This window comes from Melozone crissalis, unplaced genomic scaffold (genome assembly GCF_028551555.1).
Source record: "Melozone crissalis strain CALT ecotype California unplaced genomic scaffold, PUWL_Pcris_2 ptg000026l_1, whole genome shotgun sequence".
Taxonomy (NCBI): domain Eukaryota; kingdom Metazoa; phylum Chordata; class Aves; order Passeriformes; family Passerellidae; genus Melozone; species Melozone crissalis.
This window is the reverse complement of record NW_026535804.1, coordinates 11,115,394-11,134,229: the sequence shown is the minus strand read 5'-3', so window position 1 is coordinate 11,134,229 and position 18,836 is coordinate 11,115,394. Positions and strand designations below refer to the sequence as shown.

General features: G+C 44.8%; 1 protein-coding gene across 1 annotated transcript in view; it reads right to left on the bottom strand.

The window, feature by feature from the left end:
• Positions 1 to 16,118, bottom strand: part of GNA13 (G protein subunit alpha 13) — a 28,767-nt gene extending 12,649 nt beyond the window's left edge. Inside the window, exons 1-2 of the mRNA XM_054278894.1 lie at positions 15,805 to 16,118; positions 13,385 to 13,611 (exon numbers count right to left, since the gene is read on the bottom strand). Of these exons, the coding sequence (XP_054134869.1) occupies positions 13,385 to 13,611; positions 15,805 to 16,087 (510 nt within the window). The 5' untranslated portion in view covers positions 16,088 to 16,118. The remainder of the gene's footprint in view (positions 1 to 13,384; positions 13,612 to 15,804) is intronic.
• Positions 16,119 to 18,836: the final 2,718 nt, after the last annotated feature.

The following is an 18,836-nucleotide window of genomic DNA, read 5'->3' as shown; positions in this document are numbered from 1 at the left end:
CACAGGAAGTTGACTGTTAAGTAACTTTATTCATAACTGTCAACTATTCCATTTTCAGCAAGGTTTGAGTCAAACCAGCCTGTGTCTCCTGTGATCCTCCCTGAGAGAGCCAAGCCCCTTCACCATCAATGTACAACAAAACTGAAATCTTACTCCCATCAAGGTGACTGACACAACAGCTTCCCCTACAACTCTGCATTTAACTACTTGTTAAATGAAATACCTCCAGTTCTAGAATTCATTCTTTTTACTAAGACATTTTACAAATTCATGTTTTTTCCAAAGCAGAGGTGAACATTTAGCTGTAGGCCAACACCTGCTGGTGTGGTCACTTGCAGTAAACCAGAGCAAGTATCTTTTCTAAGCAAAACACAGCACAGAGATCACTGGCTGGTTACTGCCTAAAGCAAAGTAACCACAAAAATATTTCTGGGGAGGGAAGAAAAAAAACCCTACATGAAATATACACTAGATGAACACATCTTTTAAACCCAGGAAGCACCAATTTATTTGGTTTCCATGAAAACAATGTCAGCAATCTAAATATGATTTGTTGAAACCTCAGCATGGCCAAATGGCTTTTTAGCTCTTCAAGGGGATCAGGGAAACTGCATTTTTTCCACTAGCAATTGCTTAAAAAAGAAAAAAGAGATAGAGAAAAAGCATCAAATAAAGATTTAGTCATCACAAGGTTTAAAGAAAGAAACAATTTATCAAACCATCTAGGTTTGGCCGCAAGTTCAGTGGAACATACTGAACTGACAGGGCTTATTAAGTGTCTGAAATAATAAATGTGATACTTTAGGAAAATAGGAGATATAACTTAGTAGCTCTATATTAGAACTCTAAGAACCACCAAACATTTTCTCTTCCTGACCTTACTTGAATTTCTTGAAATAGAGAAACAAATATTTCCTATTTTAACTAATTAAAAACCCACAAAAACACTAGAAACAAGAACACCACCAAAAATAAGCTTTTTTACAAGCCTAGTTTAGAATAAGAACAGGTAATTGCAGTGTTTTCAGGCTGGTGTGTACATGCCTAAATATGCAAACCAAACCATCCATAACTCTGGAGAATCAGCTTGAAGGAAGATGATGGAGACATAAACAGAGTCTGAAAATTCTGCATTTTACAGCACCCTAGTAATGCTTACAGCAAACACTTCATTATGTGCAGGGTGTTTTTCTGTTAGGGGCTTAATCCAGGAAAATCCATATCTGAGGATTTTAGCAAAGGAAAGAATCTGTAAAAACCTTTTTTCCTTGCACCCCACCCTAAGCTGATTTAAAAGAAGACTGAGTACAAATCAATAGTGCTGCCACTGAAGGTTTAGCAGCTGTCTCCTGAAATGACAGTAATAAACAGAGGGATAATGAATGGAGAAACATTTCCATCCAATCAATCAATGCAGATTCCCAGAGGAAGGGAGATCACAGGGCACACCCTCCTCCACCCAAACAGGGACATCCTCAGCATTGCACAAAGGAGGGGGATGCTCCAGATGACACATTTATGCCATGAATGCATATCCTAATTACAGTAATGAGCTCAAATCCACAACTGCCTTGATTGTTAGAGCAGCAGCTTTAACCAAGTCTCATGTCACGACATTCAGCTGCTTTGGTCTCTTGCTGGTCTCACACTCGGAGGTAAATGAAACAATTTTGGTTCCTTCACAGCTTTCAGGTTTCTGCAATTTCTCTTTGCAGTCACTCCTCCCAGTGCTTTTCGAAGAGGATTCCTCTTTTAAAGATGCCCCAGCCAACAGACTAGAACAAAACTTCCCCAATTCTTACCTATAACCTGTTTACTCAAGGAACTAAACTTTAAAAATAATCTTTCCCTGTTTTACAGCAGCAATCCAGCAACTTGATTGGTCTCTCCTAAAGTGATGGGAAACAATTTATTTCTGAATTGCCACTTGATTTAACACTCACTCTTTCAAGCAGCATTAGCAGCATTCTGGAAGTCTATAACAAGCATATACAATAACTAATTTTTAATAATGGTGCTGAAGGTATTTGGGGAAAAAAGCCCAGGTAAGCAGTAGTATATACTTACTTCCCAAATTGAAAATTGGGGTCAAAATATTTGAGTGTGCACTAACACAAAACACACTTCCCTGTGAGAGGTTTCCTTTATCCAAGTGTTAATTATGGCCAAAGCACAGCAGTCCCCATTTATGCCCACAGGAGCATTACTGTGGCCATGTGCATATCAGCCAAGTGTTCCATGTGAAATGAATCCCAAACTTCCCAAAACCAAAGGGCAAACTGCTGGGAAATGGCACTGCTGCCTGTGGGAGCATGAATGGAGCAGCCTCACAAGGGCTGGGTCAGGACCTGCAGTACAAGCTGGGGTCGTGGTGGTTCATTAACTGATCTGAGTGCAAAAAGGGAAACTGAGTTTTGTGAGTTTGGAGTGTCTGGGAAGGAAGGAACAAGTTGAAGTGAGTAAGAAGAACCTCCCAGGAGATTCTGACTCCTCACCCACCCAGGGAAGCAAAGGGACACACAGCACAGTGTCTCCTAGAGGCTGAAGCACAGACAGTGTGTGTCAAACCAGACATCTCCCATCTCCCAGCTCCTCTCTCCAGCATGAATGGAGCAGCCTCACAAGGGCTGGGTCAGGACCTGCAGTACAAGCTGGGGTCGTGGTGGTTCATTAACTGATCTGAGTGCAAAAAGAGAAACTGATTTTTGTGTATGTGTGAGTTTGGACTGTCTGGGAAGGAAGGGGAAAGCTGAAGTAACCAAGCAGAACCTCCCAGGCAGGGAAGCACAGCACAGTGTCTCTCAGAGGCTGAGGCACAGACAGTGTCTGTCAAGACCAGACATCTCACATCTCGCAGCTTCTTTCTCTCCAGTTCACAATTTGAATAGTCACTTAAACCTGATCTGCCCATCTCCAGAGATAAAACTCAGCACATTGGGATTAATTCCTGTTTGTCTGCAAGAACAGAGAGTTCAGACACAGTTGCTGAGTACAAAATAATGCTGCTGCTCATCAATCCCCATCACAAATGCGTCACAGCTCAGCCCAGCTCTCAGAGTTCAGCCCCATTTCCCCTTTTCAGTGCTTGCTGTGTGCAGCTCGAGCTGGGTTTGCCTTCTCAGAGCCATCAGAACTGCGTCACGCGGGGTAGAAGTGAAACCTGCCTCGTGTTTGGTCCCACAAACTCAGTATCTGCCCTAAAAACAGGAAAGGTTCAAGTCCTGACTCACAGAAGCCATCTTTTGTAAAACCTGTTGGTGGCAGAGCAGAATTCTGTTTGCAACAGCTGGATCACTTTGCCTGGAGGGTGCTCCACTCCAAAGGCACCACGAGAGGAGTCAGCCCAAGTTTATTTCATCAGTGACATTTTTATCTTGCATAACAGCATTAACAAAGAAAGGTGAAGGGGTTTAAGAAGGGGTTTAACCCAATAATATCCCTTTAATCTATTATCCCCTATTTAGTGTAATCCAATTAATCCATAATTCTCAAAATGTGGATAACAAATGGAGGGAGACAGAGCACGCCAACCTGAGGCCTGCACTGTGACACCCTGGCAGCACCTGCCATGCCCTGACAGTGACAGCAGGATGTCACCAAGCCAGCCTGCAATTAAATACTCCAAACAAGGCTCCAGCATCAGCTGCTGCTCCCTCCTGCACCCATTCAGCACTGCTCTCCCTTCAAAGTGCCACGCTCACAACTCACACAGATTGTCTCCCATCAGTACAGCATTTACAGTTTCATACATACCATGCCGCTCCAATTAAATTAATTAAAACATGATTGAACTGTAAAAAGAAGTTAATCTGCATACCACTATACCACAGAGCAAACTGTTCCAGTTTTCAATTACTTTCCTAAGAGGGAAGAAATCCATTTCGGTTTTCTTAGCTAGGTATTCCTCCCCTCTCCTGGTGGAATTTAATTGCTGAATTCTTAATTACTCAAAAATATGCAAAGTCACTACAGCTTTTAGGTAGGAAACAGCATTCCACTAAAGCCTGCAAAACTACAATTTCTCCACACCAGGCATTCTGCTATTGTATTTCTAATTCTGAAAGAGTGCTTGGAAACCAGGATGTGACATATTCTAGAGACAGCTGAGACTCCTTCCAACAACTAAAAACCCTCAGAGTCCACAGCATCAATCCTGGAGTGAAGAAATTCTTCCCTGTGAGGTCCTGGCACAGCTGGCCCAGCCCTGGAATGTCCAAGACCAGGCTGGACAGAGCTTGGGGCACCCTGGGACAGTGGAAGGTTGGGAGAAGAACAAGATGAGCTTTAATGTTCCTCCATCCCAAAGCATTCTGTGATTCCATGGTTTTCCTTAGGATCACCATCAAACAGGAAGCAAACTCCAGGTTGTTCAGACCCTTCTGGAGATCAGAGAGAGGTTGAGGAACACATGGGACAACCACAGACCCAGAGCATCCAACCAAAAGGTTTGCCAGAAATTAATCCATGAAACAGAAATTTCTGAACAGAAATTAATCCATGAAAGCAAGGATCAAGTGAACTTTGTTTCTTCAAAAGTGTTTTTAGTCCCTCCCTAAGTATTTACAATCCAAACTCTTCTTTCACAGAGTTTACTTTAGGGAAGACACCAATACCTTGCAGAAAATTTTCAAATTTCATTGATGAAATCAATCCTCCAAGAACACACAGCCCTAGAAATCCTATGAAAACGTGCACTGAGCAAGGAGAAACTGCCACCTCCCAGTCACTATTTACACTCTGGGCAGCATCTCTCTAAACCTCGGATGTTTTGCACACAAAACAGACTGGAAGCAGACTGTAAACATTTGCTCTTTCAGAGCACTGACCCACTGGCTCCATGACTTCATGTGTTTGTAACTCCAACTGCATTTCATCTAATGCTGGAGCAGTGTGAGTCTGCAAAACTGCCATCCATCATTCAGAGCTTTACTGGCTTCCAAGTTGTACAAGACCAGCACAGGCTCCCAAAAACATGACAAATATTTGGCATGTGGAAATGGATCAGCACTAAAACTGGCCATACTGAACTTGAAGATGCTTGAAAAGTCCATTATTGCATAAACTCTGCACTAAATCACAACATTTCAAAATCAGAGCCCTGAACTGGATCCCAATGCACTTCTCTAGGATTCAGTTTTAAAGTACATTTGGTTCCTATTTCAGCCTCATGAGAAATCCAGATGACCAAATGCCTTTTAGTTCCTTCCTCTGTCTCAATTAGAAGAATCCATTTCAATAAAGTTCTGGTATTTCTGTTTGCAGCCAGTGATGCACTCACAAACCAGCTCTCCTTCCAAGCTGACAGGATCCTGTGATAATTTACTGGGTCTAGTGAAAGATCTACCTGGACCATTAGCTGAATTTTGGTGCTTTTAAAAACTAAAACTTGTGTCTAAAGTAAAAGTGAAGTACACAAGACTCCCTAAACAGCAGCAAGAGGCAGAAAACATTTCATGTCACTTGCAGAATTCCATACTATGAATTAACTTAAACTAGAAAGAAATAAATATAGTTGTTCTAGTAATTAATTTCTAAGAGTCCAAATAGCACTCACTTGTAAAATTTGAGTAATCACCCTGCTTTTTTTTTTCTCCACAATTCTGTGTAGATATTGTGAAATACAAGTGATACCAGTGCACTGTTTCCACCCCTGGAAATTCTGCATCCTCTTGATTTGGTCACCAGTGGGTGATATTTTACCATCATGTGCCCAAACAGAGAAGTGCTCCCAGGCTGGCTGCAGAGATCCCAGCATTTTGTCTAAAATTATTTCCCCAGCATTTTTAAACAAAGGAAAAAGAAACAGAAACTCTTGTGGTATTACACATTGCTGTATCCTTGAGCCATAAAAAGAATTTGGGGGCTTTTCAGTTCCTTGGTTAAGTCTCTGAAGAGGAGAATGATATTTCACTTATTAACTGAGGAGACTCTGAAGGAAAAGAAATTTAAGGCAGGAATGGCTATGATGGAGAGGTGTGCAACATGGCACAGTGAACTGAGTGCTGTAAAAGGCAGCTCACTCCCAATTACTGTACAGAAATTTTCTTTTCTGAAGTTGCTGTTGTCAGTTGCTGTGATGATAATTCAGGCTGTTTTCTGTATTTAAAATTCCTCAACTTTTCCAGCTCCATTACCTGATGCTTCTTGTTAATGTAGACATGCAAGCTAAGAAGATACAGGAAGTAATTTAGGACTTTTTTAGCTGCTGATGGACTCTTAAACATTTTCTTTATCACTACTTAAAATCAACCCATCAGGCAGCTCTGGGATAAAATATAAGTGCTAGTCTCTGGGATTATTCAGATTTTTATTTGAATTAAACACAATTTATTTACAGTTTGAGGCTGCCAAGTTAACTAATATCATGTTCTATGACTCATTTATTCACCTTTAAGATATAAATAAAGGCTTCATATTCCAGAGTAATACAAGATATTATTTGGTATCAGGCAGCCTCCATCAGCACTGTGAGCATACACCTTGTTATTCTGTAAAAGGGCAGGTTCTGCACCCTCAAACTTCTCAACTGAATTTGATAATTCAGCTCCTTAGCAAAGGAAAGTGCCAGCAGACACAATGCTGGCACAGAGATTATCTTGCTTTCCCACAACTGCAGTTATTCTCTTGCTTTTCTGACGCAGTCGGTGAGGTCAGCTGCATTTGGTTTTCTCACATTTTCTTAAGCAACTTCCTCAGCTACCACAAGCTGAAGTTTCCTACTCCTCTGCTAGTTCTGTGTAAGAGGTGCAGCCTGAATTCAGAAGATATCAAAGCATTCATGAACTGAAATCTGGGACAATAAAGAGCCAAAACAGTCAGCAAGCAGAACTTAGGTGTAATATGTGCTTGGTGAGAGCAGACTTCACCAGCCTCTAGGGCTGAAGCCTTGTTACAGCAAACTCAAATCAGGGAACAGCAGCACGAATCAGCAGTGCCTCTGGCATGGCAGCCCAGTCCTGAAGGATTCCATATTTACACATGAAAAGCTCCCTCTCTCTGCCTGCCTCAGGTGCACAACACAGGCAGGGAAGATGACACTGCACTTACCCACAGCTTTGCTGACACCACAGCCCAGGGACTGTGCAGGGTTTGTGCTCAGGAAGTCAGCTCTGCATGGACCCAGAGGGGTGCAGCCAGTGCTGGGTAAATTCCAAAGGTTGTGAGGAGCCAGCTCTGCAGGTACCAACATGCAACACCTTGCAGTGAGCAGAGAGCACGGAAATGAGCGTGCAATAAATGCCTGCACCGAGGGCTCAGCTCACACTGCACAGCAGAAGCAGCAAAAGCTCCTCTAACACATTTGCAGAGATTCAGAACAACCTGCTGAGAAGACGTTCACATGCTCAAGATGTGAATATTCATATTCAGAAGGGCACTTGTATTTTATATTTATTTAAGCACAGTTACAGAATTCCCGTTTTTTTTCAAGAAGTAGGTCAGCTTCCAGTCTTCTGCAATAAAATGTTTAGGAAACCAAGGCACATGACTACCAACAGGACACAGCTTGTTGGAGATGGCATATGTATAGGAACACATCCCTCTGCTCCCACACTGCATTGTACAAGTCTGCATTTTAAAAGCAGTGGCTCCCCATAAACTGATCACAGAACCCCAGAATGGTCTGGGGTGGAAGGGACCTCAAAAATCCCCTTGTTCCACCCTGCTGCCAAGGGCAGGGGCCTTTCCACTAGACCAGGTCAGTCAGTATCTGGATTGGGTTTGAACTAAGAATTCCATCCTGAGAGATTGCACTGAAACCATGCAGAAAGCACAGGCTTGCACAAGGCAAGTGCAGCACACAGGACTCCAAAGGCATTGCTGCTTGGAAGATAACTCATCCTGATTCAGGCACAGCATGTCTACACCTAGACAGCTCCTGCTGAAAGACCTCTCAAGTCCAGAACCACATTTGTGCTTAATAGCAACAAAAAATAAATAAAAACAAAAGCAAAACAAATATATATATATATACACATAAATATAGCAACATCCTGAAAAAAAATATGGCAAAGAGGTTCCCCATTAAAACCAGACCAGCACCAACTGGAAATAAAGACCAGCCCACTCTCCAAACACTTCAGTATTTTGCTGCTAATAAGAAAAGTCAGCAGGCAGGAAAGGAAGAGTGGTGGGAAGGCAGTCCCAGAAACAGCACTTCAGCTCTCAGAGGCTGAAATAAATCTTAATCCCACTTTGGAAAAGGATAAAAATGGCATTTTGTGCTAAATTAGTATAATTCACCTGAAGATCACTCAGCTTGACTGAAATATTACAGTCAATCCCCAATACCAAAGCACTGGCACACACTGGAGGGTTTTGGTCACAAATCTGGAGTAAGGACACTCAAGCCTTCACTGCTGGACTCCAGAGTTAACCCCTATAAGGAGTCTTATTAATGCCAACTCATTATCTTGTCATTGGGGCTGGAAAAACAGCACATCTTCAAAAAATCCGAGTCTCTTTTGGATTCCTCCTTTTGAGGATTTGAACAGCTCATTTTAAAGTATAAACCTGTAAATCACTTTTCTTTCCATATTTATAGCAACAATGTTTGATAAATCTTTTCACCTGAGGACCATGGGATGGCAAGGAGCCTTTTCCAAGGGCTTTAAGAAGTCATTGCTCACTGTACACAGGCTATCCTTAAATCTGATGTTTGGCAGAGTACTGATTAGAGAAAGGGGAAAAACTGTTCATACTTCAACATATGTAAAGCAGCAGCTTTTTGGGTTTCCACATAGAAATTTAAGCAATAGTCAGTGTAATTGCAACACTGTATTTCAATAAACTCTAAATTATGTGATTAAATGCTCACATAGCCAATGTTCAGAGAAATGTTGGGTGACTGGATCTCATGTCTGTAATGAAGAGTCTCCTGTCAGTCTCAGAACAGTTTATGCACTCAGTCATGTCCCAATGGAAGCAGCTCCTGCACCCTTCAAGCAGAGCGGGAGCACTGAACACCCAGTCCCAGATCAGGAGGAGATCCAAGGGGAAATCCATGCCTACTTCCCAATGTAGGGGTGTGGGGAGAGTAAAAAGATGAACACTGGGAGGAAAACATTGCAGAAGCTGCTGAAAGGCTTCTGAAAGCCACTGGCACAAACACAATGTGGACACCTCCATCAATGACAGGTAAGACAATTTTTCCAGGCTCTACATTTGTGACTTCAGAGGGACTTTGTGCACTGACCTCGCTGCTGTCCCATAAGATGGGAATCCACCCTCCAAAACGGGAAAACTTCAACATCTGGAAACTTAGCCTGGCTTCACACACAACTGACCCTGCAGGATCAGCCTCTATAATCAGGCACATTTCAGGATGTGTTGAAAGAACAATAAACTTTCCTAATATTCTCCAGTATCCATTTCAGGCCTCATCCTTCCAGTAGAGCTTAATTAATATTCTTGTGTGTACAACAGCCCCACTAATGTTTAGACAGAACCCTGACAAATCCAAGGACAGTAAGACAAAATACAATCCAATCTCCCAGTAAACTGATCAATACTTGCCAAAAATACTTGTCTGCAAAAGAAAAATGCTACATGGAAGCTGCTGCAGAGCTATCAGTGTAATTCAAGCAGAACACGCCTTTTCCTGTCCTCTATAATCTGATCTAGCACTTGCAGAAATGTGACAGAAAAAGCTGTGATCCAGAGGTGAGCGCACATCCTAGAATCCTTATTGTATCACCTGTGCCTGCAGTTCTGTGCAAACATGGACAAAAATAAAGTGTCCTCTCACATGAATCTCACACCTCTGCAGCTTTCTGGCTTCAAAATACCCAACAACATCCACTTCAGCTGCAAGTAGGGCAATAAATATCTGTCTGAAGATCAACAACTGCTGGTGGCAAAGATCAAAACCCACCCAAAAGTTACCTTCAACAAGAACAAACACTGAACACATTCAAAGCTTATCACACATCTGAGGCTCTCATCACACTCTTCCATTCTCAGAGAACAATGAGACTCCTGGAGAACACTTCAAAATGCTTCTCTGTTAACAGCTCTCACAGCAAGTTCAAGAAATGCCTGACATGAGAGGGAAGCACGAGGCTACTCTCACTCACAAGGGCCCTGCTCAGTGTTCCCAGCACCAAAGGCTGCTCAGCAAAGCTCCAGGAGAGCAGCAAACCCTCACAGCACACACTGAAAGCTCAGCAGCACAAACAGAACAGGCAGGACATGCCCAGGTAAGTCAGCCTGCACGCTGCAGAAGTGACAGAGTGGCTGTGTTTATCCAAGTCACTTCAGATTTTTACCGGAAACCAAGCGCTGAGGGGAAATGTGAAATGTTAATGAGGTGTCAGGTGTTGGGCTGATTCAGATCAATCTGTAACTCAGCCCTGCCAGCCTCCTGAGAGGCCAGAGGAGAAACAAGCCTGGGGGATGCAGGAGAGGAGCCTGAGGATGACCAGAACCTCCAGGGTGAGTTACAGAACAAGCACCTGAATGAGTCTGGTTTGTAATAAAATGTGAGGGATTATAACACCAACCACCTGGGAAGCACTGCAGTGGCACACACTGCACTAAGCTGTAATTAGCTTTTCCAGTTTTAAAGCACTACACAAGCATGACCTAATGAATTTTCATAAATGCTGCTTCCAGTGGCCAGAAGGCCCCTATTTTTATACCAATGGAAATAAATCATATTGGCCATCCCATGACCACTTGAGTTAACAAAATGAGGAAGGACACTCCAGTGAACTAGACGTGGAAATGCTGATTCCTAATTCCATTAAAATACAACCAAGTTCTTTTTTTTTGCTGCTATAAAAAGATCTCATTGTTTCCTTAGGCTCCCAACATCATCAGTAAAAGATCCTGGAGAAAAACAAAAAAGCAAGAGCAGCTTTACAAGCCCTCATAAAGGTACATATGTGTTGAAGTTTTATCCATATTATTGCAGAAATCTCAATTTTAAACCTTTTTTCTCTACCCAGGCTACAAATGGCTTCTACACTACACATTCTTGCTGCGTTTTTTCTAGAATTTATGTGTAAATTTGGACATTTTTCACTCCTTACCCATCACTGCTCCACTTTCCATTTGCTCACCTCTACCTCTGTCCCAGAGTGTCCTATTCCCATGGCAAACACTTCCCACTGTTTCTGCCTGTGCTCTCTCAGTATGAGCCATGTTTTTCAGTCTGAAGAGCAGTTAGAGCAGATCCAGACCAATAATGCTCCTCTACTACGTCAGTCCCAGAATTTTATATTATTTTTAGTGCTACTTTTCCCCCTCTCCTACTCATCTAATCACTGCTGCTATCTCCCATCATATTTTTTTGCCACAAGCAGCTAAACTGGAAGCAGAACAATATTTTCCTCTTTTCCCCCATTCTACAGTGTTAAAAATTTTCAGTCTGGAGCCTTCACTCAAGAGTCAGTACTTGACACGCCTGAACTGTCTGTGTCCCTCCCAACTTCCCCTGCTCTGGGACACGCCTGGCACTCCCTCCTTAACCATTTGTGTCCCTCCTGTCCTGTCACAGCACAGGAACTCTCTGAGCACTCCCTCAGGTACAGCAAGAATCCACATTGCTGCAGGAGCTTCCCTCTGCTCTGCTGCCCACATGGAGCTCTGGGGTAAAACTGAGACTTCATGCTTGGTCAGCACAGATCACAGTGCCTGCACTCCACACAATGACATCATTCAACTGCCTTTTTTTTTTTTTCTTTCATGTTTATAACTTGGCATAAATATGTCCAGCTGAGATTTTGAAAGGATTTAGGAAATAAAGTAATATAAGAATAAATGAAGCAGTTATCTTGCTTTCAGAAATTATTAGGATAGTACTGAACTATTAAGAGCACCTAAGAAATATTCCTGAGTTTTACCTAAAGCACAACATGATAAATATACATTGAACAGATTTAGGGATTTACAGAAGAAAGCAACAGCTTTCTTTGTGTAAGGTTCAGAAGAACAAATTCTTCACTACCCTCTTCACAATCCACTCAAAGTGAAACTCTGCACATGTTTCAGTTATGGAAAGAAGCCACTTCCCAGGGCCTCAAGATGACAGAACAGTAATTGCTCCCTTCCCTTTGCTACACAGCCCCAAGTCACTGAAGATGTTTAATCGAAGACAAAACTGTTTTATTGAACAGATTTTAAGCAGATCCCTCCAGCACAGCAATTACACCCCTAGAACTCACATCTGCACCAGAATCTTGACTACACGAGAGCAATTACTCTTTTATGATCACTTGAAGGTGAAACTCAAGGAGCAACAGGTCTGCTTAGGAACTTATTTACAGAGCTCAGCCCAGGGCTGGGCAGGTGATAGGGCACTGCAGCACCTGCCCATTCTGCAATCTGCAGAAGGCATTCCATGATCAGGGCAATACATATTTATAGAATATTTACACAAGCTCTTTAAGTCAGCCTATGATTACACAACCATTCATAATAGCTCAACAGGAGACATCATGAGCTATTGTTTGGATTCACACTAACACAAAGGTTATTTTTAAGACATAAAAACACAAAGCCACTTATGTTTGAGAGACCTACCAGAAAAGATTTAATCTATTTTAAGGTTCTCAACCCCCACCCCCACAAAACTCTATGCCACTGGTATACACAAGTCTATGAACAAACAACCAAATTTAACTCAAAACTGTTCATTTCTTTTTGCAGCATTTGCATGGGAATGGAGCAAAGGGAGTTCAGCTGTCACACAAAGCTGGAACTGCTGCTCAAGAATCAAGAGGTTTCTTTTTCCTTTCCAACCCCACTACTGAATTGTGTACTCTGTCTCACTAAAGTAAAATTGTGTATTCCATTATATTTCCATTCCATTTTGTTACATTGAAGCTCAGAACTTCAATGCAACAAAAATCTCATTACATGAGTATTAACACAGACATTCAAAATTAAACAGGAAGTATACAGAGGGAATGTTTGCTAGATTGCTCAAACTGGAATAGAGAAGGGAGTGGTTTTTAAATTCTTCTCATTAACCCATGCATATCTTTTCTTTAAAAATCACATTACTATAAAGCCTGTCTTTTTTTGACAAAGCATTTTTTTTGCTTGGCTTGGTTAAGTTGATGCACCAGTTAATAAAAGGGTGGTAATAATCACATAGTAAAAATACTGTGCAGGGACCAGCTTTGTTACAAAACTTAAAAGCCCTCAATACCTCAGCTTTCCCACATATGAAATGAGGGCAATTACGTCAGAATCTCTTTTATTACTATTAAAAAAGGGGGGGGAAGTAGCTAAACGCAGCTGTGTGCAACACCACAGAGTCACAGCCAACCCAGCACCCAAAAAACGCGCACGGAAGCGGCCGGGCCGGCGTTTCACAGAGAAGCAAGGCAGGAACAAAATCACACGCGGGCACTTTGGGACACTGAGAGGCAAATCTTACCAGCTGGAACTCCCTGCGCCTGTCGTAGGCGTGCTGGATGCCACTGTCTGCCCACAGGGCGCGGATGGCAGGCAGGTAGTCCAGAAAGACGCTGGTCTCCACCATGCCCTGCACCACGGTGACCGCGCGCGTGTCGAAGGCCATCACCTTGTCACCGTTGCTCTGGTTGGCAGGGTCCCCCCAGGGGATGTGCAGCTTCTCCCTGGCGTCCACCAGGACTCGCACACCTGCAGTGACAAGGAAAGGCACTGTGAGCAGTTTCTCAGCATCTCCTGTTTCACCAGCCCTCAGAGGAACAATGCGCCCGCTCTGCACAGAGCTCAATGGGAACATCCACCCGTAGTGTCCCAAAAACTGACCCAAACCACTGCACTTACAGCTAACAGCAAACCCCAGATCTGCTATCTCAAGAACATCATAACAGGATTATCCCCATAGTCCAAACTCAATTCCTGAAAAAGTGTTATTTTTAATTACTAACTTTATCCAACCTGTGCTACAAAACTCTTCCACTTGGCTTGAGTACAAAGTACACTTAAAAGTTTATTTCAAAATATGTTAAACCACCTCACTTCTTGCTTTAAGGTTCTCTACGTTTTTTGTTCTTACCAACTTGGTATCCAGTTATATCAAATTATACAAAGAATCTCTATCACTGACAGTATTTCTAACATTGCCTTTAATACTTTAAGAGAGACTAAAACATGTACTAAAATAATTGCACTTGCTAAAAGTATGTTTCTACAGCTTAACTGCAGAGGAATTATATCACCTAAAGGCCTTCCTGCACTTCTGCAGCTGTTTTGGTAAACATTTTCTAGAAGAAAAAGAGTATTTTAAACTTCTTTTTAAAGTCCTTCTGAAAAATATAAAAACGCACTGTGCTCATATTGATAAGATAAATGCAGGGGAATTATTTCAAGTACTAAATTTACTGCTGAAAAAACAAAAAGAAAATTTCAGAAAGAATAAACAACTGTAAAGGCATAGGAAGAGATATAAGGAAATTAAGATGTGGCAACAAACGACTGTTCAGTAACACACTCATTCAGTGCCAAGGTGTTTTGTCAAGGTTCATCCCCTTTCCATGGTTTTTCTCTCTGTCAAAGGCAGGTAACTGTCAAATCTATCTGTGACAGCAGGAAAAGAGCCCACACTGATGTGTAGTTCCTACGTGTAAGTACTTGGAACTTTCACAGAGTACCAAGTAGCTTTAACAATAAACTTTAACCTGGTTGAGATACATGCAAACTTTAACCTGGTTGAGATACATGTGTGTGATTTCTCCTGCCTTCTACTGCTATCAACAGTTTTTCCTGGCTTGATTCATCAGCAGATTTGTAAAACAACTCTCTCTGAGAATTGCTGGATTTTCAGGAGCTGAGTCTGGCAACACTTTGCTGTTTTGAGAAACCACATTAAGATTTTGTCCAACTATTACACAGTCCAAACTGAAAATCCAAGGAGCAATTTAGATAAGAGAGAAAATGAGTGAGGATGACCAATGAAGTCAGGATGACAGCAGTGAAATCAAGCGTCCACTACTCCCCTAAACCATGTGTGGAGGTTTTGGCAAAGCATCTATGAGAGAGGCTCTGCCTGCGGGCTGCAGTTAATTGATGTGTCAGCCCAGTTTCCAACACAACGGCAGCGATTCCTCCACTGCAGCGAAAAACTGAAAGCACACAGGGCTGGGCTCCTCCTCATGCACTTCCAGGTGCATCTTCCCCCATCCATTACCGCTCATTACTGCACTCGCATTACCAGGAAATCACAGAATCACGGAATCAATTAGATTGGAAAAGACCTCTGAGATCATTCAGTCCAACCTATGACCGAACACCACCTTGTCAACCAGACTTGCCATTAAGTGCCACCTCCAGCGACAGTGACTCCACCACCTCCCTGGACAGCCCATTCCCGTGGCTGAAGTGAAGAAATTCTTCCTGATATCCAGCATAAAGCAGCTTAACACTGTCCCCTCATCCTATCTCTGGTTCCCTGGGAGCAGAGCCCGACCCCACCTGGCTACAACGTCCTTTCAATAGAGAGCGATAAGATCACCCCTGAGCGTCCTGTTCTTCAGGCTGAGCCCCCCCATGAGCTCCAGCCCCTTCCCCAGCTCCGCCGCCCTTCTCTGGCCTCACTCCAGAGGCAGAGCCCGGCACCTCCGGGACTCAAACCGCTGCTCCCGGGGCCGGAGCCGCCCCGCGGGCCGCACCCGGGCAGCGCGGTGACAGCGCCGCGGGCGCCGAGGGGCTGCGAACCGGCCCCGGGGGAGGCTCCGGCGCCGGGACAGCGCGGGAGGAGGCGGCGGCCCCGCGGCTCCCCCGGCCCGCGGGACCCGCCCGAGCCGCCTCTCCCCGCCCCGGCCGGGCCCGGCGCTCGCAGGGCGGCCCGTGCCCGCCGCCCTCACCCACCCTTGATCACGTTGCTGTAGATGGTGGCGCGGAACTCCTCGCGGGCCGCGCGGTCCCAGTCCTGCCCGTGGATGATCCGCATCTGCTTGAGGAAGGTGGACTTGCCGCTCTCGCCCGCGCCCAGCAGCAGGATCTTGACGAGGCGCTTCACGTAGGTCTTCTCGCGGTTGAGGCACTTGTCGATCTCCTTGGACTTGCGCTGCTGCTCGGCCTCGCCGCTGGTGAGGAGGCAGCCGGGGAAGCAGCCGGACAGCGCGGAGCGGGACGGCAGGAAATCCGCCATCTTAGCGAGCGCTGCCAGCGAGGGGAGCGCCCGCCCGCCGCCCAGCGCCGCGCGCGCCCCGCACCGCGCCTGCGCGCCCCGCCACGCCCGGCGCGTGACGGGAGCGCGCCCCGCCCACAGCGCCGGCTCCGCCCCCTCCCCGGCCCCTCACAGGAAATGGCGGGAGCGGAGGGCGGCGGGTCGCCCTCAGGGATCCTGGGAGACACCGACCGGGACCCCCGGGAGCCGCCAGCCCGATCCCCGACCCTGCACATCCCACCCCGTCCCTCAGGTGCCTCACAGCCTTGTCCGAACGTTCCTTGATCTATGACAGGCAGAGCGCTTTTTAACCGGACTGATAATTTACTTGTAATAGTCTGCCTTTTCCTCAAGAAATGCCCCGAATCGCTTTGAACTTGAGCTTGAAATTGGGATTTTTCAGCACCGTTCCTGGAGGAGATGCAGGCTGTGCCTTTCTGGAGTATTTCTGAAGCCTTTCTGTGCCTCTTGGCTGCTCACAAGGAAACACAGTGAAAGAACATTCAGGAACAGGGTGCTGCTGTGTAATGGAGTTAAAGGTTTATAGATGCACATGATTATAATTTTAACATGCTTTGTAATGGGAAATAAAGTTAAGGTGGAGAATGACTTCATGGAGTCATAAAGGTTTGGAAGAGACCTTTAAGATCAAATCCAGCCATCCACCCAGGATCCACAAACCCTCATCACCCAGCACCAGGTCCCTATGTTTCTCAAACACCTTCAGGCATAGTGACTCCACCACCTTCCTGGGCAGCCCCTTCCAATGCCAGACCACCCTAACAGTAATTATTTTTTTTTTCCTCATCTAATCTGAATCCCCCATGTCTCATCTTGAGGCCGTGTCCACCGGTCCTCTCACTGTAGACAGGCAGAAGAAACTAAATCATAGAAACAATCAATTAGGTTGGAAAAGATCTCTCAGATCATCCAGCCCAATCTGTGGCTAATCACCTCTTTGCCAACTGGACCATGGCACCGATTGCCACATGCAGGCTTTCCTTGAGCACCTCCAGGGTGTCTCCACCACATCTCTGGGCAGTCCATTCCAATGTCTAATTACACTTTCTATGAAGAAATTTACCGTAATGTCCAATCCCAACCTCCCCATGAGCAGCTCGAGGTTGTTCCCTCATGTCCTGTCCCTTGTTCCCCGGAGCAGAGCCTGACCCCCAGCTGGCTGCACCCTGCTCTCAGCGGTTACAGAGTGAGAAGGTCCCCCCGAACCTTCTTTCCTCCAGGCTGAGCCCCCAGAGTTCCCTCAGCACCTCCTGGTGCTCCAGCCCCTTCCCAGCTCCATTCCCTTCTCCAGACATGCTCCAGCCCTTCAATGTTCTTCCTGAACAGAGGGGCCCAGAACAGGACGCGGGAACTGACACAGCCACTCCTGTCCCTGTCCCTGGCTTCTCATTAGTATGTTTAGGAGTGAAGATGAGAGGAGATCTCATTAATGAATATAAATATCTCCAAGGTGAGCACCAAGATGATGGTCCCAGATTCCTCAGTGGTACCCAGTGCAGGATGAGGAGCAATGACCACAAACTAAAACAAAACATGAGAAGTTCCACCTCAACATGAGGAAGAATTTCTTTTCATGGAGGGAGCAGAGCCTTGGAACAGCTACCTGGGGAGATTTTGGAGTTTCCCTCTCGGGAGATGTTCCAAACACACCTGGACCCGTTCCTGGATGACCCTGCTCAGGCAGGGGGGGTCGGGCTGGATGATTTTGGGAGGTCCCTTCCAATTTTAACCAATCTGGATTCCATGGAAATGAGCCCCGTGGCTGCGGGGAAGCTGCGGCCCGGGCAGGTCAGCCCCGGGTCAGAGGGGCAGGATGGTGCTTGCCAGCTAAGCAGGTTTTGTCCTCGCTGCAGAAAGAGACTCGTTTTGTTAAAACACTTGGAAAAATCGGCACGTCCTTCCTCTCTGCCTGGCTGAGAAGAGCTCCCCGGTGCTGCAGGGCTGAGCAAACAGCCTGGGGCCGAGCTCTCGAAGGCACAGTGAGCTGAAGAGAGTGGGACTCTATCTGACACTGAGTTAAAGGAGCAAAGACCTATTTTCAATGGTAACCCTGCATGTGAGGGGTAGAACAACTCACGGGCTGAGGAACCTCCAAGGACTGAAAATCACAAGGACTGAAAATCCCACACTTCATTCCACCCAGCCCTAAGCACTGCTGTTCTTTTAGTCATTTGTTTATTAAATTAATTACCCCCAGTTACATAATTTTAGTGCAAATATTGCACTAAACATTTGCCTCTCCTTACATCTCCTAGTCTTTATCTGCTGAGTTTTCCTCTCAATTTATTCTGCCTTTTCTCCCAACATTAATAATAACTTAGAAAAAGGAAGAAATAAATGTGAAAACTGTGAGGTAAGAACAAGGAAATGTCACTTGGCCCCGGCTGGAAGGACCTTCAAAATCTGAAATGGGTAGCAGTGTTCTGAAATGGGCATCAGTGTTCTGAAATGGGTGTCAGTGTTCTCACCTTAGGTTGGTCCCACACAGAGATAAACTGCATGGGAATTATTTCACAGGGCCTTACCAGAAAAAAAAAAAAAAAAAAGGCATTTCTTGTAGGAGAACAGGATGTGGTGTAAAATTAATACAAGGAGCACATCCTGGTGCTCTTGGTACAGATGTGGAAGCCAGTCATTCCTGAGCTCGGGTCTCAGTTTTAAAATGAAGTTTTAAGATATTTGACTCAGCCCTCCTCTCACCTCCCTAGCT